General features: G+C 48.8%; 1 protein-coding gene across 3 annotated transcripts in view; it reads left to right on the top strand.

The window, feature by feature from the left end:
* The first annotated feature begins 12,451 nt into the window (after positions 1-12,451).
* The window catches only part of LOC142084085 (hexokinase-1), a 38,318-nt gene continuing 24,848 nt past the window's right edge, over positions 12,452-25,921 (top strand). The window contains exons 1-3 of one of the 3 annotated variants that reach the window (XM_075154172.1): positions 12,452-12,584; positions 19,394-19,556; positions 24,461-24,609. In XM_075154172.1, coding sequence (XP_075010273.1) covers positions 12,522-12,584; positions 19,394-19,556; positions 24,461-24,609 — 375 coding nt within the window. In that variant the 5' untranslated portion in view covers positions 12,452-12,521. The other 2 variants (XM_075154174.1, XM_075154173.1) reach the window with 2 other exon arrangements.

The raw sequence follows: 25,921 nt of genomic DNA, 5'->3' as shown, positions 1-25,921 counted from the left end.
TTTTTATCTAGAAAAGCATAAGTTAAAACCAAACAAAAACCAAACCAAAGCTATATTTAAAAAAAAAAAAAAAAAGAGATGGGGGAGACTGAGGATGTAACTGAGTTAACTGGTTCATTTTTTATTGTTCTGTGGGCAGGATAAAAGGGGAGGGAGGCAATGGGGTTGCTACTTACTGGCATCCATTTTCCTTGGACTTGGAGGTGAGATGTAGCTCCCAGCCTCAGGCATTTCAGAAATACCAGGGTTCAGTTCTCAAAACCACCACTGCTGTTGATTCAATTTACATTTCTGGAGGACTGCTTTTGTTGTTCATAATTTGCTGCTTGCTGTTTGGATGGTCAGCTTGCCAAAGGTTTCTGTGCACCTGGGAAGTCCCCGTTCTTATAGGGCTGGGTTGGCCAGTGCCAAATCACACAGAGATGCTGGACCATCTGTTCAGCTGTGGGATGGGGACTAGTGCCATTGTAGAGGACTGTCCTCATCGTCACAGGCTGCGTCTCCTCCTGGGAGCGAAAAAAGGCTGTCCTCTGCTGCCAGAGAGAGTTGGAGAGCAGGGAGATGTGGAGGGGATGAGATCCGTGGGGCTGAGTTTAGCACAGGCACTCCCTCAGCGGGAGGGAAAGGCACCTTATGGGGTGAGCTGAGATCCTGGGGCAGCAGCCATCTCCGGCTGCGGCTGCATGAAAGCATAAATAAAGCACGGTTAGGATGCCGAGAGCAGTTATTGGAACGTAAGCGGTTAATGGAGCCGATTAGCTGGTGATGGACAACTTCGTCGTAGAGGGGAGCTCGCTGCAGGAGGAGAAAATGGATGGCGGAAGGGCACAGAGGGGAAGTCTGTGAGGGTCTGAGCAGGCAAACAAGGAAGATGCTTTCCCAGCAGGCGTGTCCTGAATACTTCAAAGCGGAAAGTTACGGACGCTGATTTGGGAGCTGCAGCTGATTCTGGAAACAAATGGGATAAATACTGGCATGAGAAAAAAAAAAAAGAAGTTGAAATGCCTGAGGGGCACATCTGCTGTGGCCAGCGATTCTGCAGGAAATGCACTGAATCCAGAGAGAGACGAGGAAGCCGGACATAAACACGGTTCCCAGTGAAGCCAAATGAAAGCCATGGGCCTGAGAAGCGCCCGCGATAGCGTGCTGAGGATTTGGCTTTCTTTCTTTGGCTCTCCAATGAAGTAGCTGTGTTTAACATGGGCCCGAGTCTGGCTGTGCTGAACGAATTGTAAAAGTGTTTTGCATTCTGAACTCGGGACTTCTGCTCTAGAGACTTTTTTGTTGCTTTCAAGTGTGTGTTTTCAGAGCAAGGGAGCAGCGCTGTAGGTCTAAAGCCCAGTCTGTTAGTCTGAAATTTGAATAATAGCATGGTCATTAAATTTTGCACAAAAAGGAATTGACTCAAAACAGCTGATATGTTATCACGATTAGAGCAATAGCAATGCCTTCTTTCATCACAATGAAGGTACATTGTTAGAGAGCATAATTGACATTTTTTTTTGAAAGATTAAGAAGAATTTGTTTACAGCTTGCAAACAAAGAGGTTTTAATTCAACAAACTGCAGCAGGAAGAAGCAGTAAGTGGCGTTTTCATCTGCTGGCCAGCTAGCGCTTTAGCTGCAGAATGCTGTGGATAGAGAAGTATGAAGGAATTTGCAGCTCAATATCTGCCCAGTAAAGCGTGCACCACGCTGGCAAATGCCAGAAAGCTGACAGGGAGAAACCTTGAGTGCAAAGAAACAAAGGGCCATAGTTAATATTAGCACCTTTTGGGAAGACGCTACGGTTTTTGGAGATCAGCTTCATGCCGCCTTTGCGTCAAGGTATGGCATTTCTGAGGATGCTTTTGCCACGGAGCCCTTGGGATAATACCTGTCAACTCAACTGGGTGCTAAAGTAGGTATCTGGGTTATTTTTGTTTCTCTGGGTTTATTGCTTCATGGTCTAATAGACTCAGGAGCTAAGTGGTACTGGCATTTCAAAGTGGCATGTTGTGATTGGAAGGGGGTGCTGTGTAAGTGTTTGGAAAGCAGATCCAAATGAAGCAGCATCGTCACCCGACTGCAGAGAGGCTCTTCGGCTCTTTAAATATATTTGGGATCCTGTTTGTGCTGGTGGTTGTGTCTTACTGTCCAGACTGCTCTCCAGATAAAGCTAAGGGTATGTGAAAAATTCAGTTTTATTTTTAAGCAAGTTCCTCTTTTGCGGTTGGAAATCGTTTGGATTTATTGTCCCAGCTCTGGTTGGAGTTTAAGGAGTCCAAGTCGAACCCTGTTTTTCTGAATATGCAGTGCTGCAGAGAGAGGCAAAAATCCACTTAGGGTACTTGGGGTGCTGACAAAGCTCTGCAAGGAGGGTGCTTGTCCCACCACCCCGGAGAGCATCTGTTAAACCATGTGCAATGACACTGCTGTGCAGGGGGAAGGAAGGGCTTGACCAGGCTGATACTGAAAAGCGTGAGACCTCGTCACCTGCACCATACCTGCATCCCTGCAGCTTCATGCTGGTGACCTGAATTAGTAGCATCTGATATTGAGGGCAGGTGACAAAAAAGCTGAGGGTATTTTCTGGGTCTTGAATGTTGACTGGTAGCCACAGACTGTTCTTGTCATTATCTGTCCAAAACATGGTTGTAGATAAAAGTTGTGATTAAAACATTTGTTTGTATCGATGTCAAACGTCAGAGCAGAAATATCTGTAACCCTGCTGGGAGACAGAGATGCTCTGAGTGAGACCACGGGTCTGTCGATGCTGGGTCAGGTCCCAGACGGGACTGGTGAACTCGTGGCAGCTGTCAAAGGAGCTAGCAGGGGAGGAGTTGTAGTGGCCTAAGATATCGGGGCTTTTGTGAGGATACTTTTGCTTTGCTGAAAATCCTATCTTCCTCGGGGAAGGAAGGGCGAGAGAAGCAGGATAGGGTTATGTGTTGCTGCAGCGAGTACTGGGGATCACTGATGAAATCTGTGGCCGGAGCTATTGACTAGGAAGCTTGTGGAGCTGGGTTGCCCATTTAAAGCACTGAGATGACATAAAAACTTCTTTGTTTAGATTTAAAAAAAAGTGATTCTCCATCACCCATCCCTTGTAGCTATGCTGTGAAGCCAGACTCTCAGGTTTACTACCAGGAATGGGTCAGAGGGATGGAGAAACCTATTTAATTAAAATAAGAACAAACTTTCTGACAGATACATGAATTTTTGAAAATTGTTTATTCCCCCTCTACTTTTTTTGTGTGTGAAAATCTGAGAATGAAAATAGGCGTCCAGAATCTCTTCTAGGTTTGTATTTGACCCGCTGTGGCAGGTTGACTGTGTCCGGCTGCCTGACGCCCACCCCGCTCTCAGTCTCCTCCTCAGCAGGACAGGGGAGGAAATAGGAGGAAGAAGCTCATGGGTGGACATAAGAATGGGAGATAGCTCACTGATCACCGTCACGGGCAAAACTGACTCCACGTGGAGAAAATTAATTAAAATAATGGGAGAAACAAGGACAAAATTAAAACACCTTCCCCAATGTAGAAGGGTTATCAGTGTGCACCAGTACGGATACCTGCCCCACCGCAGTCTCCCCGCAGGCTGCAGGGAGTCCAGCTCGGGGCAGCTCCCACCTCTCTTCACAGAGACCCCTCAGTCCCACTGCTGCCCCTGGGTATGGGCACCCGGAAAGGCCCGAGAGAGCCAGAGTGGCTCCAGGGAACAAATGTTGGGGTGGGGAGAGGGGAGGACCCCAAACAGGGCATGTAGATGCCCTGGGACCTGGCTGGGACTGGCCTCATTTGGTTTCTGATCCTACCCTAATGTGTTTCGTGACAACAGCCTGTAAAATTGCAGAAGCCTAAATTTTGTTTGTGCCAATTGCATCTGCCTCTAGTCTCTGTTGAGACAGATTTGGACTTTGGCCAGAAAAAGTTATCACCGGATTATCACAGAGCAGCTCAAAATCTGCGGTTGCTCCTGGACGATGCTCAGCTGCAAGTCCAGCATCTGTGACTGTCTTCCTGTACTGATTTTTAACATGAATATTTTGTATTTTGAAGGATTGGTGGGTTCTTCTAATTAGGATAACAAACTGTTAGCAAGACTCAGGTGTTTTATCGCACAACATTTGCTTGCTAAGCCCTTCTTCCCTGTGTGTGGCAGGAATCCCATAGCACCACTCTATCTTGGAGCCATGCAAGGGACAACGCTTTGCCAGCACGTTCCCCATTTCCACCATTATTCTGGGTCACACTTGTGGTCCATAGCCCGTATGCCCCTGATTTCCCCTCTCTTGGGGCGATGCTAACCGTGGGTCTGTGTCTGCTGTGTCCTGTGGGTTTTTAAGAGAGCACCTGTCCGTGGCACGTGTGGTTTTCAAAGGCATCCTGAGGTTGGGCGGGGGAGATGTGAAAACCTACAATTCTGCCTCCTTTCTTGTTGACAGCCCCCTGTGATGAAAATGTGACATGGCAAGAGGTGCTCCTGCTATGGCCACGCGGAAGGAGCCGAACGCCCTGGATGTGCCTGGCTACTGCTGCTCCCCGTTGTGCAAAGTAAGTACCTGCTTTGCACCCCTCCTGGGCGAAAGGGTGGGGTTCGTTAACTTATTATTGGGGAGAGCTCCGTATCGTGAAGATATTAACCTGGCCTGGGAGAAGAGACTCGTACACTGGGTCTTGCTGGAAAAGGAGCACAAACCTAAAGCCTCTGCAATTAATGCCTGCACCCCTGAGGGTTTGGGACTCACGATGCAAACAGATTTTTGCTAGCATCAGATGCTGGATCAAGGAGAAAGGCGTATACTTAGTGGAAACTGGCCTCTCAGCCTGGGTTGAGTGGTATTGCCTTGTTTTGAACTGGTTATTAGTGGATAGCTGAAGGAGAGGGGCAGGTCCTGTTCTCTATGCTGAAAGAACAAGCTCTTCGTTACTGTTTTACTGCTTGTATAGAAAAGACGCACTGTAGTTAAAAGGCACCGATTTGGACTGTGCCATTAAAACCTCGGGATAGCGCAAACCAGTGCACAGAAACCAGCTGTTTGCCGGGGGTTAACTACTTTTTGCAAGGAGAAGGATTGGCTTTGTTTTTCTAAGTCTTCCCACACAGTGGATGTTTTCGAGCTAAACTTTGATGAACAAAATCTATGATCTGTGAGGAGCTGGAAGCAGATTTAGGAAAGCTGTATCTATATAGTACAATAAACCAGGTTATATTTTCCTTCATTTAAGTAATTGTAACTGCCTCATCACTTAAGTGAATTGCTGTTTATGCAGACATCCTTTAACTGGTATTGAACTGCCCTTTCTCAAGATAAAAGATTTGAATTGAGCAATTGCAAATACTTTAAACTTATCCCTTGACCTCTGAAATTTTAAACCAGTTTGCACTCTATATTTTGCCCTTTTTTCAGTGTCATTTCTTTTAACATTTTTTACCAGCATTGGAGATTTAGTAGAGTATCAGAAATCTGCATTTGTGCTCATTTCAGTTTGCTGGAGTCAAGAGATGTTTTACGAAATGAAACAAATGCTTCTCCTCCTGGTCAGGAAAAGCAACTTATTGACATTAGGTTCATCACCATAACACCACCGCTCTTCTATTGCCTTATAAACTGAGTTTGTTGATATGCTTCTGTGTGCATATAAATATATGCGTGTGTGTGTATGGTCTGCTTTATATGTATATGACCTGCAATAATGACTTACTACCGCTAGAAAAATGCGCTAGAAAAAGTGGCTGCTTGATGCAGCAGTTCTCACCTCAATGGAAAAAATGTTAAACTAATGCAGGGCCCTAAGTTGAGTCAGAAAACTGCGATGGTTATTGCTTTCCTTTGCAGAGGTGTAAAATGAGTTGTAATTCTGGCACTGGGGAGAGAGAAGTTGCTGTGGTGAATACCCAGGGCAGGAGGGGAAAGAAGAAAGAGTTGAGTTTGGATGGATTACACTTGTATTTCATTTTTAGTGTGTGAGGGAAGAGCAAAGTGAGTGGACTTGCATGCAAAGTACCCAGGGATGTGAGCAGTCTGGATCTATGTTGGGAAAACACAGTGGGTTGGAAAACCTGTTGACTTAATTCATTGTAACTCGCATTAATACATGACCCAGCACCTTGCATGGACAGGAATGCATTGTATTCTGTGTTGGCTGCTTACTTGTAACCTGACATTGCTTTAACCACACACTTCCCTGGCTGAGAGCGATGAGTAACAGCAGCATGGCTGTTGGCAATGTGGGTGGATGGGGGCTTATGCCTGCACTCCATAGAGCTATCACTGAGCCAGACATGTTGTCATGGCTGGGGACTCTTCTCCGGGAGGGGAGAGATGCCTGTAATCATCCACAAAGCATTTTAGCACAATAGTGACTTCACTTTCTCTGCTGGGGAATGAAAGCTTTTGGGGAAACAGTTCCCTGGTTTATCCATCAGCCCCACAGCAAAAGAGGCTGTCTCTTCCAGTTAGTCCCCATGCTGCTTTTGGGGATGCCTGCAGCACAAGGGAGAGGGTGCTGTGAGAAAGGCGCCCCTTTGCTGTAGCTGCTGCATGTTGGAGCTCTTGGATGCACTGCTATGGGGAAGAAATCCATCATGAGATAGTATTTGGCGTTTCAGGTTGCTTTTAAACATTATAAAATACCAGAGAATAGGCTTCTCTCCGTACCGTAGGAAAACACCTCTCGTCGTCCCACTTCGCCTCCAGCCAGCAGGGGAGGCTTGGACGCAAAGAGCGCTGCTCACCCTCCCTGCAAGTCGTGACCCTTCAGCTGTGCTGCCTTTAGTGCCCGCTCATGCGCATTGGGGTTTTTTTTTCTCTCCTGAAACGCTGCACAAGAAACCACTAAAGAACTTAGAATTTTTAGCAACTTCCTCAGCTGCACAGAGTAGCTTTGCTGTGCCTCGCAGGAGCTAGAGGCTAAGTTTTGTGGTGGTGTGATTCCTGGGAGCTCTTTCCTCTTTTCCCCATGTATGTGAGGCTTTGGATAGAGCAGTCCTTTGCAGTGTAGCTCGTGCAGCCCATAGCTTTTGGACGTATCAATTAACTAAAGATGGAGTAATTGGTTTTGCCCCCAATTTAATGAAGCTTGCCGTTACTAAGAGGTTTAAAAAGAAATAGTCAGCCAGGCCTCCCAAATAGTGGGACTTTATTGTAAGCCATGTGTTTTGGGCTTCTGCTTATCTGCTTTCTGGTTTGCACCTCTCGGTTTTGTGGGGGCCACGTTCTCTGCATCCCTCTGATGCTGAAGAACAGCAACTACTTTAAAGAAATAAAAGCAAACACAGCTGCCTGGTGCTTAGACATGGGGAGTTGAGACCCGGAGCATCCCTATCTGCCCCAGGAGTCTCTGTTCCCATGTGAACTAGTAGACAACGCTCCTCTGCTGGATTTCCTTCCTTCTCCACTCTCCTCTCATCGTGGCCATGGTCTAGACATGGCTGTTGTGGTCCTTAGTTGTGTAGTACGCAGCTCACAGGAACAACGCCCTGTCTTTGGAGGTCACTGGGATTTAAGTCTTGAAAGCCATAGCCCTGCGTATTGTCATTTGGCCCTCAAATGCTCAGCTCAGTGAATGGTCTAAACTCCTTCCAAAGGGACTCTCCCTAGAACAACTCCAACAAAACAGGGCAGAATCCCGTGTTAGCCTTTGTGCCTAAAACACAGCTGGGTACTGCAGCAGCCCTCTTGAGAGGCAGAGGACAAAGTATGCATTTCTCGCGTTATCCCCAACATCGTGCAGATTCTGCGCCCTGTCCCCTCCCTGGGGGACCTGATGAGGACAGCGTCGGGGCTGGGCACAGACCTGTGTGTGCTGTGCCCCTGCCGGCTGCTGCGGCATGCGATGACATGGCCTGTGTATGGCGGTGATGCTGCCCGGCAGTCCGTATGCATGGCCAGGCACGGAAAATGGTGTTAGCTTTTTTATTACATTATTTGAATTTAATTATAAATTATAATTTTGATAAAATATAAGATATATTTATTTGTATATCACATGTACAAAATAAATATAAAACTAAGTTATAAATTAAAAAGAAAACCCAGCAGTTAGCCAGTCATTGGCACTGGCAGTCCTCGGCCTTTGTCGCCGGAGGGCTGGAGAGGGAGGTGCTGCTTTCCTGGGGCCAGAGGTGGCCATCCTCTCTCTGACCACTCTTGCTGGAGCAGGGCCCGGCAGTCTCACACAGTCCCTGGCTTCAAGCCCTGCCAGCGTTTGGGCGCGGGCAAAACCCGCGGCACTTTCTTGGCAGTGGTGGTTAGCTCAGCGAGACGCACTGAGCCTGTCCTGGCCCTTTGTTATCCAGTGCCCGGCTCCGTGTTTCCCAGGGGGAGCGCTCATCTTTTGGAAATATACTCCTGGTGTGCTGTACCAGGAGCATAAAAACCAGTTTATAAGTGCATGCTGCTACGTCTGCATGTGGCGCGGCCTTTCCTGTGCATGGAACGAGCTCCCCTTGAGGCGTTCCTAGCTAATCTTGTTTCTTAACAGGGCAAACATGAGGTAAAGCATCGTGGCTGGCTATGTGGTAGTGCCTGCTTGCTGTGCCTCCTGGCAAGGTGAAATTGCATAATGCATTTAACCTCGTTCGGCTGAATTGCTTATCAAATCGATATCTCTGCTGCTTTTAGATTTTCTTTGTAGCTTCTGCATCAAGTTCAGCACAAATAAACGATGATTTCTTCTGTGCAAAGACATAGTTTCCTACCCCGGAACGGGAGCTTCAAAGGCTACTTAAAAATTCCCTTGTTAGAGGTGCTGTCATGAACTGGGAACTTACTGTTTCTTAGAGATGGTGCTTTCTTTCACTTTGCTGTAAGTATTGTGAAAGGAAAATGCAGTGTGGGGAAAAGCGGATTGATCATTTTCCAGACACTTAAAAAAAAGAACAACAAATGCAACAACTTCATTTTTTCCTTACAAAAGTAGAAAGCATCTAGCAACTGTGTACATCAAAACTACGTGATGAACATGATTAAAACCAAAATCCCCTCATTGTATAGGAGTCAAATCTGAACGCAGACTTATATAAAGCAGTACACGTTTCCTGAAAAAATAGGGAAAGCAGAAAAAAAACCCGCACCCAGGAGACCTGATGCACTGAATTACTTCAGTCAGTCGAAACACTTCAGTACAGTTAAACCTGGACAATAAGATTAGAGCACAATCAAAATAGCTGCAAGTCATCAGGTGTCACGTTCAGCCTCCAGTAATTTGTCTTCAAGGACGGTGGCTTTCAAAATAGCCTGCTGGATGCCTGGCAGCGTCCATTAGGTGCTGGTAATTAATTGGCTGCTGAATTGATCTCTTCCAGTAAAGCAGAAGGGAAAACCCAGGGCTAGATGGTAAGGAGGTACGAGAGACTCGCAGAGGTGGACATGAAGAGCTGGTTGGTCGTGCCGGGCAGGCTGTGCACAGCTCCTCCTGGGCCCCCCAAAAAGAATACCTGTGTGCTCACTGCTGGCCTGGCAACGCAAAGAGGGCTTGCAAATGGTTTTGGTGTCCATAGGGATATTTAGCTGCCCTTCCAGTGTGGTAAGAGGAAAGCTCATTCATCCCAGTGCTGGTTACAGCATCGAAGCTGGTCATGCGCTCTTGCTTATCCTTGCAAGGAGCAGTTTAAAAATACTAAATGTTTATACACTGCAGCTGTTTTGCCTTGGATGGACTGTTACTTTTTCTCTAATGGCTTTTAGGTTGTAGAGTGCATTTCTTCCTGAATGCCATGCTCAGCAACTGAAGACAAACCAAATTATTTGCAATACTTGTTTAACCATCCCTTAATTGCTTTCGACTTTGTCACATAAACCACCTCCTGCTCAAGTGTATACTTTGTCATGTGAACCACCTCCTGCTTAGGCGTATACTTCATTCTTTAATTTATTTGGGGGTTTGTAATATGTGTGGGTTTTATTTTCATTGCAGAGAACTAAGAGGGCTTCAGACTAGTGATGTTTTGAACTACTTCTTGCTTTTTGTAGCTTGAAGGAAACCTGAGGCAGTTGTTTCTGTTGAATTTTGAAATATGCTCTAATACAAATGGTCAGTGGAGCCAAAAGCCGCCTTAATGATCTGTGACATTTTCAATTCACTTCTAAGTAACAATTTTGGCAGATGAAGAAAACAAACTTGTTTTCCTCTTGCACGTTCTTAAGACAGGTGTTGTGTTAAAAAGACGACCATTCTTATTCATAACCACTTTGAATATTTTGGACTTCCCAAACTCATAGCTGGCTGATTCAAATTCCTTGAGAGCTGGAGGGGGTGGTTTGAATCGCTTTCATTTGGTCAAAGATTAGTTGAAAACAACTTGAGCTTGTGTCCAAGTGTTTTAACGGAGTGAGTAAGCATTCCTGCAGCAAGGTAACGGAGGTGAGTATCATGTATTTAGGTGGTGTTTAGGTATCTGAGCTGGAGGGGATAGAGAGTAGGGCTTGTAAACCTTGTGCAGAGGCAGCTCCGTGAACACAGAGCCTGTGGGAATTGAGCAGTGCCAGGCTGTGTTCATACAGCAACAAAAGGCAAATGTAAATGCACACGTGCAGAAAGCGACTTTTTCCTTCTAAATTTTGATCTGGGCTGCTGCAGGGCAGCTTTTTGGTGAGGACCAGGACTCCATTGGCCACGCTGGGGAAGCAGGAACAGGGATGTTTTTTGGCATGGGGTGAAAGGTCTGCTGTCTCCTGGGAGCAGTGGCTGATGGCATGGGGACATCTTGGTATCCCAGTTAAGCTTGGGAGCCTCAGGGTTTGTGCTTGTTAATGGGAACGGGTTTGGTGACATACTTCCAGTAGGAGAACTGTGAATGCCTATGCAGGGGTTTTGGCCTTCTCCGGAATAACTTACCCGACTTCAGCTGCTGTGTTCGATAGAGATGAGTTCAGGTTGGAGCGAGTGTGGAAAAAGGCTGCTAAACCAGCCTGGGCTTTTCAGGGAAAAGAGACCAAAAAAGAGCAGGTCTGTCTTGCCTAGTGAAGCAAAAGCTGAGGACGTATACGGTTACTTTCCTCTGTATTTATAGAAAGCGAACACCCAAGAGCGAGGAGAGCAATTGAAGCTGAAAGACAAGGTTTAGCAGATGACAGATGGATTGAAAACAGGAGCAAGCCTGGGCTGGGAATTAAAGACAGTTTCTAACCGGCAGAAGAGGAGGAGCGTGGCTGAACAGTGAATTACATGTGAGCGAGAGCTCGGTCAGCCTGTGTAAGGGATTGGGTGACGTTGCCGGACGCTGTCGGGACGATGCCGCTCAGCCCCACGTTTCTGTGCCGCCCGCAAGCTCCAACTGCGCCTGGTCGCAGGGCGATGCTGCTGCGCCTGCAGCGAGGCAGCCCGCCTGCGCCGGGGAGCGCAGGCATGTTTGCTCATTAGCTTGCCAAACAAACGAGCAGGAGTAACACATGCAGACCAGTGAAACGCTTGATGAAAATCTCACTGAGAATGAGCTTAAAGCTAATGTGGTGAGGTGGAGAAGGAAATCCTGCCCACCCTGCCTGCAGCGACTAGGGCAGTCTAAAGGAGGATGTGTCTGCCAAAGCAGCTCGTGATTTTGGCCAGTGCAACAATTTAATTAAAGTAGTACTGAAAAGGAAGCCGGAAACTCAAGAAACAGGTTTTTAATCACTTGGACTTCGGTAGACAATCTCTATGCAAATCATGCCTCCAGCATCACTGCTGTTTGCGTGGGTGTGTGTTCCTGTCCCCGCGGACGGACAGGGCGCAGGCAAAAACCTTGCGGGCTGCTGACATGTGTCACCTTGGCATCTGCGTTTGGCCTTCGGCTTTCGGAGGGGCATTGCGTCGCTTTGCTTATGTGGATGTGGGGCCCTCAGAGGCTTCACAGTGGTCGATGCCTCCTTGGGGTGCTGGGGAATGCCCCCCAACATGGCAAAAACCTGGGCAGCACATGCGGGGAGGGGAGGTCCTGTCCATCAGTGTATTCGATGTGGGGATTTTGCTGATGGAATATGAATGTGGGATCCCCAAAAGGACACCAGTTGAAGCAATTATCCGCCTTTCAGGGTGCCCCTGCAAGTCTCCCAGCAGTTCAGCCCGCAGCCCAGGGGGTCCAGGCTGGGTCCCGCTCGCTCTGGAGGAGGCATTGCACCTGGGCAGGGGATGCTCGGTGTTAGCGGAGGTTCCAGCAGTTTTGCTATTTTCTCAAACATTTCTGAGCACAGAGGCTCTTCTGAAAACACCTTTGGTTTAGGGTTTTTTTGGTTTTTTCGCAGTTTGCTCTTCCCGTACCACAGCAGAGCTCAAGGAGTGGCGGAAACCCTTCAGCAGTCTGTCTCCAAGGCTGTACCCTTCGGGGTACGGCAGGGCATTGCCCCCCTCCTCCTCCTCCCCCCGCTCTGCCTGCCAGAAATAACACCGAGAAGGGGCTTCGCCACGTCCCCGCCCGGCTGCGGGAGCGGGGCTGCGGGCGGGGCCGGGGCCGGCCCGGAGGAGGAGGAGGAGGAAGGGGAGGCGCTGCGGCGGCGGCGCGGCCATCCCCGGGCGCCGCATCGCTGCGTGCGCGGAGCCGCCCGCTGCAGCCGGCAGGATGATCGCCGCCCAGCTCCTGGCCTACTACTTCACGGAGCTGAAGGAGGACCAGGTCAAAAAGGTAGATGGACATCCCCCGGCGGAGGGCTGCGCCCCCCGCCCCCCGGGCCAGTTCGCTTTTTAAAATTTTTTATTTTTTATTTTTTTTTAATTTGGTTGCTTTGTCCCCATAGCGACCCTGCTGTGGGAGAAAGGGGAATAAACCCGTTTTTAAGCCCAGCCAAACGGCCCCTCAAAGCATCCGCGGTGGAGAGTGGAGCGGGGTTTTGGTGTGGAGGCTGCCGGGCGTGAGTGATGCACACCGGCTCGCTGCCGGTCAGGCCGCAGAAACCCAGCTCGGCGAAGTGGGGCAGGGGTTGGGGCCACACCGTGGGGCTTTGGCGATGAGGGTGGTGGCGATGGTGATTATCCTTTCAGGCTTTTCGTGGGCACCAGCATCCCTGGAGAGGGGACTTCCCCTTCTTCCCCAGGGTGCCTGTGGGCATCTGTCACTCCGGCACTGGGGTGACGAAGATGAAGAGCAGGTAGTTTTTGAATTATGTGTCCCTGCAGCTTCTGAATTTACAGGAAGTGGTTTTTAATTGTCCTTAAAAAGAAGAAGTATTTCTATGGGCTTCTATTCTTTTCCTTTAGCATTAGGCAACTGCTGCTGTATGGTTGGTATAGTCCTGGGATTTAGCACTGCCACAAGGAAATGGGTGCAGAGCACAGGATAAATAAAAACATGGCAGTTAGGTCCCGGCTGAGCATATTGCAGAGCTGTAGGGAGCGGAGAGCCTGGGGCTACGGATGCGGAGACACAAATTGGGAAAATAATTGCAAATATCACCGAGCCCTGTCACAGGGCCGGGCTGACGTCAGGAAGCAGAGGCTTCCCCTCTGCCACCTCCTCCGGCGGTGCTGCGTGACCCACCTAGGCGCATGGCTGAGCGATGCTGAAGGCATCCCTAAAATATTTTGGGGGAGCCTCAGTGACAGCGTTAGCAGGGCTGATTCGTAGTGTTCTCGGGGCTTGTTCCGGCGGGAGGAGAGCACCTCCTCGCTTTGGGCTTCTGGCTGTGCCTGGGGAGACCTCAGCTCCTGTGTGTGGGTGACCCACCCTGCCCCACTCAAGATATGCTCACCCATGCCCACTGTTGGATAAAACCTGAGACAGCACCCCCGTGTTTTCCATATCTCCTTCTGTGGTTTAAGTCTTTTGCTTTTCCGCTCAGTGGTTCTCGCGAGGAGCTGAAGGCTTCGCACAGCTTGCGGCTCTCTGCATCTTCTGGCCCCACGTACGTGGCTCTCCCTTTTCCCCAGGCCCCTTATTTTCCTTTCCCCGGAGGATTTGTAAGTGCTGCTCTTGGTGCCAGGCATGCATGCCTGGGTAAGGCCTCCTCTGCCTCGCCGTGCCTGTTATATTTAGAAACCCAAGATAAGCACAAGGGTGCACGCTGGCTGAGGAGCAGCAGAAGGGCTGCGTGGGGAAGGTGTGGTGGGAGCACGCAGGCACAGGGGAAACTCTGTGGTGTTCCTGGGGGTTATTTATTGCAGGCTGGTTTGGCACCATGAGGCTGCTATTGTCTGTCGGCAGGGGAAATCGTTTGGCCAGGGAGCTGTAAAGCATTCTTATGGATCAATCTGGTTTTGTCTGAAAAAGAAAATTAAAAAAAAAAAAATCCAATTAAAAAAAAAAAAAAAGCAGGCTACTGGTTTTGGAGGATGTAAGACATCTTTTCCTGTTTATGTCCTTTTGGAATGGATGAGCCCCCTCACTTTTGGCTGTCCTGTAAGGAGGGTTTCTGTGGCAGTCAGAGGCTCTGCCCCACTGCGCTGCTGCCCCACAGCCGGTGGGCTCCGCTCCCTGGTACCCCACGGGGCAAAGAGGTTTGTGCTCCATCTCAGCGTGCCGCTTACGGGGAATACGTGCCTGCATGGCTTCATTTCAGGTCCCTCCCTCTCCTCTCTGCTTCCGGAAGAGCAGCCGCTTGCTGTTGGTATGTGCTTGCGGCGGGGGGCTGCCGACCAAGGCTTTGCCCCCCTCGCCACTCTGCCCTGCGGGGCTCCTGGCCGCGGCGGCTGCTCCTCTGCCTCGCTGGTCCATGGCAGCGATTTGCTCAGCGTTCGGTGGCACAGGTGGCAGGTCACCTTGAGGGTGCTGCTGTGGGTCACAGGAGGGGTTAAAAGGGTTAAAAGTACTGGCGAGGTGAACTCGGGAACGGATTTGTTACAGGGATCTCCACTGCTCTGAGACTGAACGACCTTCTTCCCTTGCGACCCCGTTTTCTCCTTTTTTTGGGGTTCCCATCTCTGTGTGGCACTAATGCTTAGTGCTGCCTTTCTGTGGTGGGATCCTGCCGAGGGGCACAGATGGGGCTGGTGATTTCAGGCCCTCAGGATACCCTGGGTCTAAGAACTAGACTGCTTTCATACTGGTTTTGCTGGATTTTAGACAATGCCTGAAGTTTCGGAGTAATTTTTTTCCACTTTGCAGTTTCTGGAGCATTTTTCAAGATGCGTTGTGGTGAGTGGGAGGAATAGGCAGGGTGGATGTGTAGTGTCAAAGATGTGGGTGGTTCATCACGCGTTGGCAGCCCCGTGGCCCGGCAGCCCTTGCAAGGGGGTATTTTCCCATGAAACCACGTGTACAGGCACTTGCACGTGACCCTACTGTGCAGGAGCAAGCTGGTGATGTACGATGGCATGTACCATATAAATAGGCATGTGGGTTTTACTCCAAGCAGGATAAATTATCCACACGTTTTTGAAAACATCTGCTCCCTGAACGTTTGTGATCCTCCAGGGGCAGCAGCTGGAGCTCAGCATCCTCGCTGTGACGGAGGACTTTGCACAGCCCGAACCGAGGCCTCGATTTCTCTAAAAGGCTGATTTCCATCCTCAGGGGCATGGGCACCACGGAAGCGTCCCTGGCATCTGTGCCGCTGGCCTGTGCGCAGGGGAGCTTTTGTAAAACTGCCTTTGAGTACCTTTGTTTCCAACAGGTTTGTACCTGCAGTAGCTGGCCCCAGCAAAGGGAGCCTCTAGGTGTTGCCAGGTTTCTGCCTGTCAGGGGAACAATACCTTTTTGTCGTATTATCTGACGAGAGAAGGAGAAAATCTTGCAATCCAGGAGTGACATTTAAATGTCTTTTAACCTTGAAAAGAACGTGATGGAATGGGGTGTAAAATGTAGCAACTGGTATCAAAAAAAGCCCTGTATTGGTGACCTGCCAGTATAAAGGCTCTTTAGGAACCAATCTGATAAATCACAAGTAAGCACAAACAGTTTCAGAATGTCTAAACTACTTGTTTTAACACGCCTTGGCTCGTGATGAATCTTCCTGATGCTGAAAGGAGTATGGAGTACGATCAGCTCTGCAGAAAAATGTTTACACGCTGAAGGGTTTTCATGCAAAGGCCGTGTCAGTAAAATATCTGCTAATGATTTCTGAAATTGTTGTGGGAGTGCTGTGTTCTTGGATACCACTGACTGTTGTCAGTGTCCAGGGAATGAAGCATGCATTTAAGGAATGGCCCTTAGTGCTGCCTGTTTCATTATGCACTTATAATTATTCACAACTTCCCGTGGAGGCTGCTGCGATGGCTGGATTTTCAGAAACTTCTTTTCCCCAAGTACAAAAAGTGTCTTTCCTATGTGACCAAGAAAAATTACGTGCATGTGGTTCAGATTATGAAATCCCATTTAAAAAAAAAATTGCTCACAGATTCTGTCTGGCTGCTTTTTTTAAGAAAAAGGAAAAAAAAAAAGTGATTGAGCTCTTGGAGGGCTCCCATAGTGGCACTCTGGGAAGATGCCCTTCCTTGAGGGGGGTGGCTCTGAGGTGGCAGCTAAATAAAGGAGTGTTTTCTGCTCCTTGCCCACACAACCGCCTGCCTGAAATTGCTCCTGCTCTCCGCCATCTCCCAGGAAGGGCTGGCACCCGTCTCCCACGGGGCCCCAGCCACGGGAGCCTCAGCGGGGCTGTGTGTCCTGCCGGGTGCTGCTGGCAGCTCCCATCTCTGTCCCTGCCAGCCCCTCCGCTGCTTCCCTTCGGATAAGGCTGAGATTTGCTTTCTGATCGGCTTTTATTGCAGGCAAAGCAGGGAGTTATTAAACCTCCATCCCGTAATCCAGCCTCCAGCTCCCCCCGCCCAGTTATTTATGGTTATTTGCTGAGGGTTTTCCCTCGGAGGGCTGCCTGTGCTGCCAGCGCAGGAGAGCAGCGCTTTTTGCCTTGCAGCTGCTCTGCCAGAATGACTAATCCTTTTCCTGCTTGGGGAAAAAAAAACCCTGCTTTTTTTTTGTAGTTTTGGAAACTGTAACACACAGGAGTGATTTTATTTCAAACTGAGGTTTAGCCCCCTCTCCCGCCCCTCCCTGCCCCGTGAGTCTCAGCGGTGAAGATGGCCTCGATGCGACGCAACGCGATGCACCGCGATGCAACGCGAGGCGATGCTCCCTGCGCGCAGGAGGGTCCAGCCCAATTATGTAAGGGCGCTGACGGCGCTCATTGGTTTTTCGCGGGAGGAAAAAGAGCCCTCCCTCCCGTTTTCCCTCGCTGCTGAGGGTAGCATAGGGGCAGAGGTGGGGAGAACGGGCTTGTCTGGTCCTGACCGTGCAAACGCCAAAACCTGCATTTACAGCAGGGCTTTTGGTAGTGGGGGGAATCCTTCAGCCCTGTTTTTGGGAGGAGGATGTGGCAGCAGGGCTTTGTAGAGGGGTATTTTAATTGCACAGTGAAGTCTGACTGTGTGAATGATGTGTTGGTGTAGCTTTCACTGGGAGATTTGGGGAATCAGGCCTCTGAGCGGCAGCGTGGGCTGCTGAAAGCTCAGCCTTAAAAGAGGTTCCCCCCCACCCCTTTAAAAGGGAATAACCTCGTGCTCTGACACCATGGCTTGACAGTCTCTGCTAAAAAAAACCTATGGCAGGGTTTGCCATGGAGGAGAGACCTTCCTGCCCAGCCCGACACCCGCCTCTGCGTCCGTCCCCACACTGTTTGGGGCTGCAGAGAGGGAGCATCCCATCCAGGTTTTTGTTCTTGGAATGAAATGACACCAGTGGCTGGCTGTGGTTGTCACTGCGGCAGGGCTGTCAGCCCATCGGGGTGGCACAGGACACAGCTGGGGTGTGGGGATGCTGCCCTGGGGTCTCACAGTTGTCCTCTGCAACGGAGAACCTGGGCTCTGCTCTCCTGCTGTTTAGCTGTACGCCTGCACCGTCGCTTCACCGGTTCGTGGAGCAAACGCACGGTATCATTTTGTTGCACTGTAACTTCCCCTTAGCGTCTATTTGATGACTGTTTTCCTCTTCCTCTGCGAGCGATGGCACTGAACGCTTCGCAGCTTGTGCAGCCTCTGGCTGCGGCCCCGCGGCTCAGGCTTGGCTGGCCCCCACCCCAGCCCTGCGGCTCCGGATCAGAGCGGGTAGCTGCGCCCAGCAGCACCGTCCATCCATGCCTTCCTCCCTCGGCTCTGTAAATGCTTGGTCACGGTGGGAGGGTGCCTGGCTCGGGGAGATACGCTATCTTTGCTGCAGACCTCGACTACGTGTGGACAGAAGTACTTTCTGCAGGAGCAATTAAATTGGCGCTGGTTTTACGGTCAGTTTAGGGTTTAATTACGTTTTGATTGTCTGCATTTCCTTTGCGAATGGCATTATTCATCGCTTCCTGTCTCAAAGTCCCCGGTACGTGGAGCCCTTGCATACATATGTTTCACATGAGGTGTTTTATTGTGGCATTGATCCTGTTAGGACATAATGCCAGCTGAGAGATGAGTTGCTCTCAAGGCTTCCAGAGCAGCAAAGGAGACACAGGTGGCCTTGGCACAGAGATGGCCTGGGGTTTAAAACGAGGTGGCTTTTCCAGTTTTGCTGAGGACAGAAAATATGGGCAGGGTTTTATTTTCTTGGTCCTGCTAAGCTGGAAGCAAAAGTGATCCCAAAGGTGTGGTTTCTGTCTGAGCTGTTCGCAGAACCAAATTTCCAAGGCAGATAATGAAACAAGGCAAGAATAGACTGGCAGCTGAGGTAAAAGGGCTGGGACCTGTGCGTTTAGCAAGAACCCCCCAAGGCCAAGTTGTATTTTTGAGGCATCAAAGCATCTCTCGCTCTTCCTGATGCTGAAGATGGGTGTAATATTATGGAAAGCAGTGTTGTTGGAAAACTGGAACCGCCTCCTTTTTCCAGGGAGGTAAAGAAAGTTCCTGTCTTGGGAAGCCACAAGGGAGAAGTCAACAACTTTTAATTTGATGTTTTATCTTGAGGAGGAAGATGCTACCTGCCCACAGCCAAGTTCTGCCTCTCCTGACCCTCTGGCTGTGATAGCTTTGGAGTGGGGTAGGGAAAATGGTCTGCTACACAGAAGTCATTTCTCAGCCTGGGACGTAGCCCCAAAACCGCTGTGGCAAGTCCTTCGCAATGAAAGGCTTTAAATACAAGGTACCTCTGTGGACTGCAGCAACACCCACATCACCCCAGCTGGCACAAGGTGCCAAAAGAGGGACTTTTAGCTTCAGCTGTTCAGCTCACCAACAGTCAGGCGAGCTGAGAAGAGGGGCGAGGGCTGGAGATAGTGGTGCGAGGCTGTGGGTGAACGATTTTGTGTCGAAAAGAGGAGGCAGAGTGATGTGGGACTGGGTCTTGCCTTGGGAAAGCAGTAGGATGGGGTGGGCTTCAGCTCACGTAGGTCCTAGGATGTGCATATTTTCCTTGATTTTGAGTCAAAAGACAAGGCATGAAACGTGTGGCTGTGTTGTCAGCTTGGCAAGAGCCCTGGGGCCAAGCTGGGGCTATATGCTATTCTTGCCATTAAAGAGAGGTATAGCCCTGCTCGGGCACCTCAGGGCAGTCTTTCACTCCGTGGCGGTATTTGTCTTTTTCCCCAGATCGATAAATACCTTTACGCCATGCGGCTCTCCGACGAAACGCTGATAGACATTATGGCTCGCTTCAGGAGAGAGATGAAGAACGGCCTCTCCAGAGATTTTAACCCAACGGCTGCAGTGAAGATGCTTCCTACGTTTGTGAGGTCCATTCCTGACGGTTCAGGTAAGGAGCGGAGTGTTTGTTTTCGTATTAAACGTGATGTGCTTCATGGGAAACCTGTTAGAAATACACCAATGCGCTGTCAAGAGCAAGAGCAATTTGCTTTCTGGGAAGCCCAGACAACATTTCGAAGAGAGCCTCCCCTCTGTGTGCCGGTCTGTTCCCACAGAGGCTGTCGGATTTTGTGATTCCTGTGTCAAACCCACTTCGATGCCAATGGAGGAGCCCTTCCTAGCAATCAGTCCGCTAACAGTCAATACATTTTTGCTGAGATTTGTCTGCCAACAATCAATACTTCATACAAGAAGATTTTTGATTTATGCAATTCACACTCATCTAGACTCTTAACAAATACAGTGGCTTTTAGTCATTTGCTGTTTGACTCAACATCTCTTCTCCTCCTTATTTTTTCCCCAGTGGAAGTGTGAACCCTTATATGCTGAATCTGAGTTTCCTGGCATTCGTTTTGCTTTTCGTAGCTACCTCTTGCAGACTGTCTTAGGGCAAACTCGCAGAACTCAAGAGAGCTGCAGTGTATGGCTCGAAAGCTGCTGCTTTGGTGTTCTAAGCTTTTTCCATGCAGATGTAGGACTCGGTTTTTCTGTGCTCACTGTACCTGATAAAAGTGGCACAAAGAGCTATCAGAAACAAAAAAGATGATGTGTTGGTATTTGAAACCAAGATTGCCCCTATTACTTATTTTAGTGTTTATAAAAAAATAAATACTATATATAGACTATATAATATATTTATAAACAGTATGTAATACTGTTTATTATTTAGTGGTAACACTGGATTTCCTTCTCATGTAGCATGAATTGGCTAACTGTAGTTTGGTGCCTACCACAAATTATGTCCCTGTGTGCAGAAATTGCACAGTTGCAAGAACTGCATACACGGTTACCTGTTTTGAGGCTCTTCTTGAGTTAAAATCAAGAATTTATTGGGTGAAAGAACATGAAGCCTGGTGCTATCTGGCAGGTGGAAATCTTTGATAGTTCAGCTTTGCTCTTGCTTTCTGCCACCTTAAGCTTTTTAGTTGAAACATGATTCTCTGTCTAAAAAAAACCAAAGGAAGCACAAACTTGAATCCTGTGTTTCCCCTAATTTAGCACTTACTGGCTGTTATGTTGAAATGTTGTGTTGAAATTCGCAGCCTGTTGAGAAAGCCAGAAGCTGCCACACACAGCTGGGTCACGGGCAGAGGTTGCTCCAAGGGTTTGCAGGTGAGGTGATGCGAGGGCTTTTGTGTGGAATCCCCGTTTTTTCCTTCATGCGTGTTTGGGTTCAGTTGAGTACAGACCTGTCCCCGGTACCCTGCTCTGTCAGGCACTGCAGGTTAGCAAAGCTGAGCTGCTTGCAGCGAGTCAAATAATTTTGCAAATTGTTCCGTGGCACAAACCAGGGAGACTTTGAGATGCAATATGGCACAGGTAAAAGGGGATCTGCGCCCGGCCAGGAGAGGTGGGAGAGATTGCTGAATGCTGGTGGGACCAAGCATGAGCCAGAGCAGTGGTCCGAGCGTATGCGTGTCTGTATGTCAAGGCATTAATTTCAGATCATGTATTACACACTTACTTAAAAAAGCAACCTTGTGTGTTGTGCACAGGGTGCTCAGTTCTTGATCCTGTGCCCACTTGGCTCCTGCCGGCCTCTCGGGGACAGGCACGCTGTGGGCAGCGTATTTGCAGCATGGATTAGAGCAAGGCAGTGCTTTGCCCCAGACGATTTTCGTGTAACACGATAATAATGTATATGTGCATGTTGCGAGTGTCTCGTTAGAAATGCAGGCAAAACCATTCCATTATTAGCCTAGAAAAGGCATGTTCTGACGCCAGGTATGAGCAATATTTGCTGTGAGTGGGTGCCACGGCATTTCTTCCCCTGACTCACCTGCATGTGCCTGCCACGTCCAGCTCGGCCGTCGCAGCGACGCAGCCGGGGCAGGCGCGGAGCCCCCTTCCCTCTTCCTCCAAAAGGCTCGGGGGGCCCTTGCGGATGTGTCCGTGTTGCTGTGCCCGAAGTGTGGGTTCGGCTCCCGGCTGATGGCAATTTCTGCCTTCAGCTGTCCCTCCGTAAAAGCCAGGGGCTGAAAGCCTGCCCTTTTCTCTGGGCTGTCTCTAATTACTGCCTTGTAAGCTCTTTCCTCTGAGTCTGATTATTATTATGAGAGCTGACTGTTCAGAAAAATACTATTGTTTAGTTTCAGATCTGTGCTTGTGTGCTTTATTAACAAGGAGCTTTTGAGTAATAATTTTGGAGGCTCTGGAGATGTTGGTGTTAGCAGGGTTTTTTGCTTCATTCAGAGTTGCTTAATTTACGAAAGCCACGAGTTTTTTTGTCCAGAGTGCCCAGAATGGTATCTCAAGCTAATTCAAAATGCTTTCAAAGGATCTTCCTAAATGAATTTACAACAGGTTTGATTGCATCTTGGTGTTGTAAAGCATAGATTAAATGCCGCTACTTGGGTTCAATTCCTGAAGTACACTGAAAGAAAACTGCTACTTTACATACAGAAAGCTTTACATTCTAGTTCAGAGTTCTTTTTTCTTTTTATCTGAAAAGGATAATTCTTAATAAATTTTTCCTTGTGATGAGCTTAATGGTGCTGGAAATCAAACACGCTAATCTGTTAATTTACTGCCAGGGAAGATATTTCTGAAGTGCAGTATTTGTTTGAGGTATGTACCAAGGTGTGTTTAGGCTTGGAAAAGGGCCATCTGGTCCAGTGTTGATTTTTCCATTATTCATTGGAAGTAATGGCTTGCATTCGACAAATGATACTCATACGATAAAGCTTATTCGGGTATTTGGCTTAATGAGACACTTGTGGTAAACGTTTTGCTTCCGGTCTTGTTGCGGCAAAGGGGGTTGTGAGTTACTGAATTTGTTATGCTGAACCCGATATAAGAAACTGCATCTACAGTTTGGATATGTTCACGTTTTAAATTACATTTGTACTGGAGCAAAGCGATGTTTAAAGCCACGCTGTTCAGAAACAGGTGGGGAAGCGCTGTAAGATCTGTATTTCGGCAAACTGAGTTTGCCTGTGTCTTAAGCAGCAAGAAGGAAAAGTTGCATTGCAATGCGGTAAAATTAGGAGGTTTGTTAGGAGTTGTGGGCTCCCACTGTTGTTTTGCTACGTTTTTCTGTACGGAGCTTATTGTTCTTTGTGGTTTCTCACATGACAGTGTTTTGTTTGCTGAATTACACTGCAACCGTGGAAAACCGTAAGGGCTTTTGCAGTGTCTTTGCCTCTCTTAGGCTGTTCCGGCTGTTCCTGCTAGAGGTCCTGCCCCGAGGGACGCCTCAAACAGCTCATCAGCTTTGCTGAGCGGGAGGGGGCTCCTGGAGGTGCATGGGGCGGTGAGGAGGAGCAGCAGCTCGCTAAGCCAGACTTTAGGAGTATTGATCTGAGATTGGGCAGGGTAATCTCGGAGGCGAGTCTGGTTTTGGAAATCCTCATGGATAAATTGCATACCTGGTATTTTGGTGACAGCGTGGGGTCAGAAGGCTCTGAGAGCTGAGTCAAAGTTTGAGGTGACACATCTAAAGGTACCCGTCTTCCCAACTGCTAGAAGTCTTTCCACATTGAATTTAGGTAGAAATAGAAAAATGGTGATGTTGGGAATGGCCTCCCCAAAGTCATAGTTTAAAGTTGGAAGGAAGAATGAAAAGAGGCCGAAGAGCGCTGCAGGGTGGGACTGGCAATATGCATTGGTGGTGCGGGACGTGGGGGAGGCAGCTCGTCCCGCCGGTGGCACGGGGCGCTTCTGACGCCACAGAAAGGTACAAATCGGTGAGGAAACCAGGACGAGAAAGCGCCGTGCGCCTCTGCTTCACCACCTTCCGAAGCAGCCTCGATGAGCCCAGGGATGCCGTGCGCAGACACGAATGCTTGCAAAGAGCCTCGGTGATTAACTGCAGCCCGGGCACGCACTTCTGTGTGATAAGTTATGCACACTGCTTCCCTAAATATTATCTTTTTGCAGACTTCAACAGCTTCTGTCCTTGTTTGCTCCCTCTTTGATAAGGTGAGATAGCACAAGCGGTTCAGTCAAATATATTTGCCTTGCTCTCCAGGGGGTACTGAAAGTGTCGTTCCTCAGATAGCCAGACCACGCGCCTCTGTCGCCTGAATTACACCCTGGAGTCCGTGGAGGTGGGGGTGTAGTGGATTTGGCTTCAGACCTTTGAAATCCAAATCCCTCTCCACCACAGAGGGAGATGGAGGTATCCTAACTCTTTCCCTGGCTCCTGGGGAGTTATTTAGGAGCTCTGTGCAAGGGATCACAACTTCTGAGTAACTCCTGCAGCAGCGCAGGGCTGCCCTGTGATTTTTCAGACTGTCGTTTCTCTGAGTTCTGTTATCTGACTGCAGTTTGCAGTGAATATCAGCTTCTGGGAGTGAAATAAGTGGTTCCTGCTTTAACTACATCTGTGTGTAATTTGTTGATTTTAGAGTAGTGCACAATCCAGCCACCGTTCACTGTTATTTGCCAAAATGACACAGGTTCATTTACAGCAAAAGATTGCTCATCAGTGGTCTGGCATCCCTTCATTTTACTGTCTCCGTTTTCAACATCTTTTTGGCTTTCTCCTGAGATCTTTGCTCTGCCAGCTTCATCATGAGATGTGGGTACAAACTGTCCACTGTTAGTCCATTCTTTTTGGATGAACCCTCATTGCAGGTGCCTGTGTATCAGTGGTGGTTGGCGTTGCCATTGCACCAACTTCTTGTTAAATTGTAGGGAATCAGGTTGATGCTTCACGTGGACACCCTGCAGCTAGAACTTCCTTGCCGTAGGCACTGGACTTTTGTCTATGCGTTATACTTAAGAGCTTGATGTTTCCCAGATTTGTATTGCATACAGTTTTTAATCACTTGTGTCTTGTTTTCCACATAGAGAAAGGAGATTTCATTGCACTGGATCTTGGTGGTTCTTATTTCCGAATTCTGCGGGTGAAGGTATCGCATGAAAAAAAGCAGACGGTACAAATGGAAAGCGAAATTTATAATACGCCTGAAGATATCATGCACGGCAGCGGAACACGGGTAAGCACCTCTTCTTTAGGACGTCTCTCTAAAGATTAGCTGCTTTCACACTGCCATTTTAGAAAAAAACCACAAGAATGACCTTAGCATCTTAACAGTTGCACCTACAGCGTGCACAGACTCGACTACAGCTCTTTGTCTGTACCAGGACTGCTGGTAAATGATGGAGAGCGGCTTGGCAGCGGTTTTCCCACGGAATGGTTTTGGAGGGGAGCTGAGCTGAGCTGCCTGTTGCTGGTGGAGGCAGGGAAGTCGGGTGGGCTGCCCGCAGGCAGGTTTGGGGCGCGGGGTTGCTTGTCCGTCGAGGAGGACTGTCCGTCGAGGAGGACTGTCCGTCGAGGACCATCGGGAGCTGGAGACCGACAAGCAGCAGGGCTGCCCACACACCCAGGGGGCAAGTGTCTGTGCCGGGGGGGGCAAGGCAGGCTGACTGAAGGTGAGACTTGATGGAGACACAATAAGGGTGGTAAGGAGAAGCCAGGAAACAAGACGTCAGGTCTGCATTCTTTCCAGGGCTTTGTCGTGTTTACGTTTTAGTTTTTAAATATCCGAAGGCCGTTTGGCTGTCGGGAGCCAGCAGCGTGGAGCTCAGGCTGATAGGCTTTGTCATGGCTTTTAAACTGAGAGAGAGGCGCGCAGGGCTTCCACTGACCCTGGGGGGACAGTCGCTCCACTATTTCAGTACCAGGAAAAGAAGAGGAGAACTAGAAGCATCATCAGAATTGCATCTGGGTTCGAAGTTGTCCCATGACAATATCCAACCACGACTAAAATGCTTGCTGTGAGACTTCAGAGGGAAGCAGGGTGGATGCCCGGGAGGTGCACAGGCAGGTGATGATTTGGCGCATACGACTGATGCGTACGGTGGAGGTTCTCTGAAATCTCTGAGCCAGATTAGTGGAATACTTGGACTGAACTGCCTGTGCGGGGTAGGCTACTAATATGTTTTTCAGCAAGCTGTGCAATTAACTTCAGTGAATTATACTCTTAAAGCCTAATACATAATCAGCTTATTGAAGGGATTGCAATTTATGGCTTCATGCCTCACTAGCATGGTTCGTTTTGATATTTTCTACTTCATTGCATTCCAACTTCTATTTTTGCCCATCTGTCAGGCACAGGCTGATAGCTTTGCCGGTCAGAGACAATTCCCTGTCAAAGTCAAGGGCAAAACTCTCATTGACTTCAGCAGTGTAACAGCAGGTCTAAAATTTGTAAGAAGCCTGTCTTCCGTGTTAACTCAGCGAATGGAGCATGCCTGAGGATTGATTTTGGTGTTGCTTTTCGTGTTCTGCCACCACTGGAGGGTAGG

The sequence above is a fragment of the Calonectris borealis genome, chromosome 7, assembly GCF_964195595.1.
Source record: "Calonectris borealis chromosome 7, bCalBor7.hap1.2, whole genome shotgun sequence".
Taxonomy (NCBI): Eukaryota; Metazoa; Chordata; class Aves; order Procellariiformes; family Procellariidae; genus Calonectris; species Calonectris borealis.
This window is presented reverse-complemented; position numbering and strand designations above follow the sequence as displayed.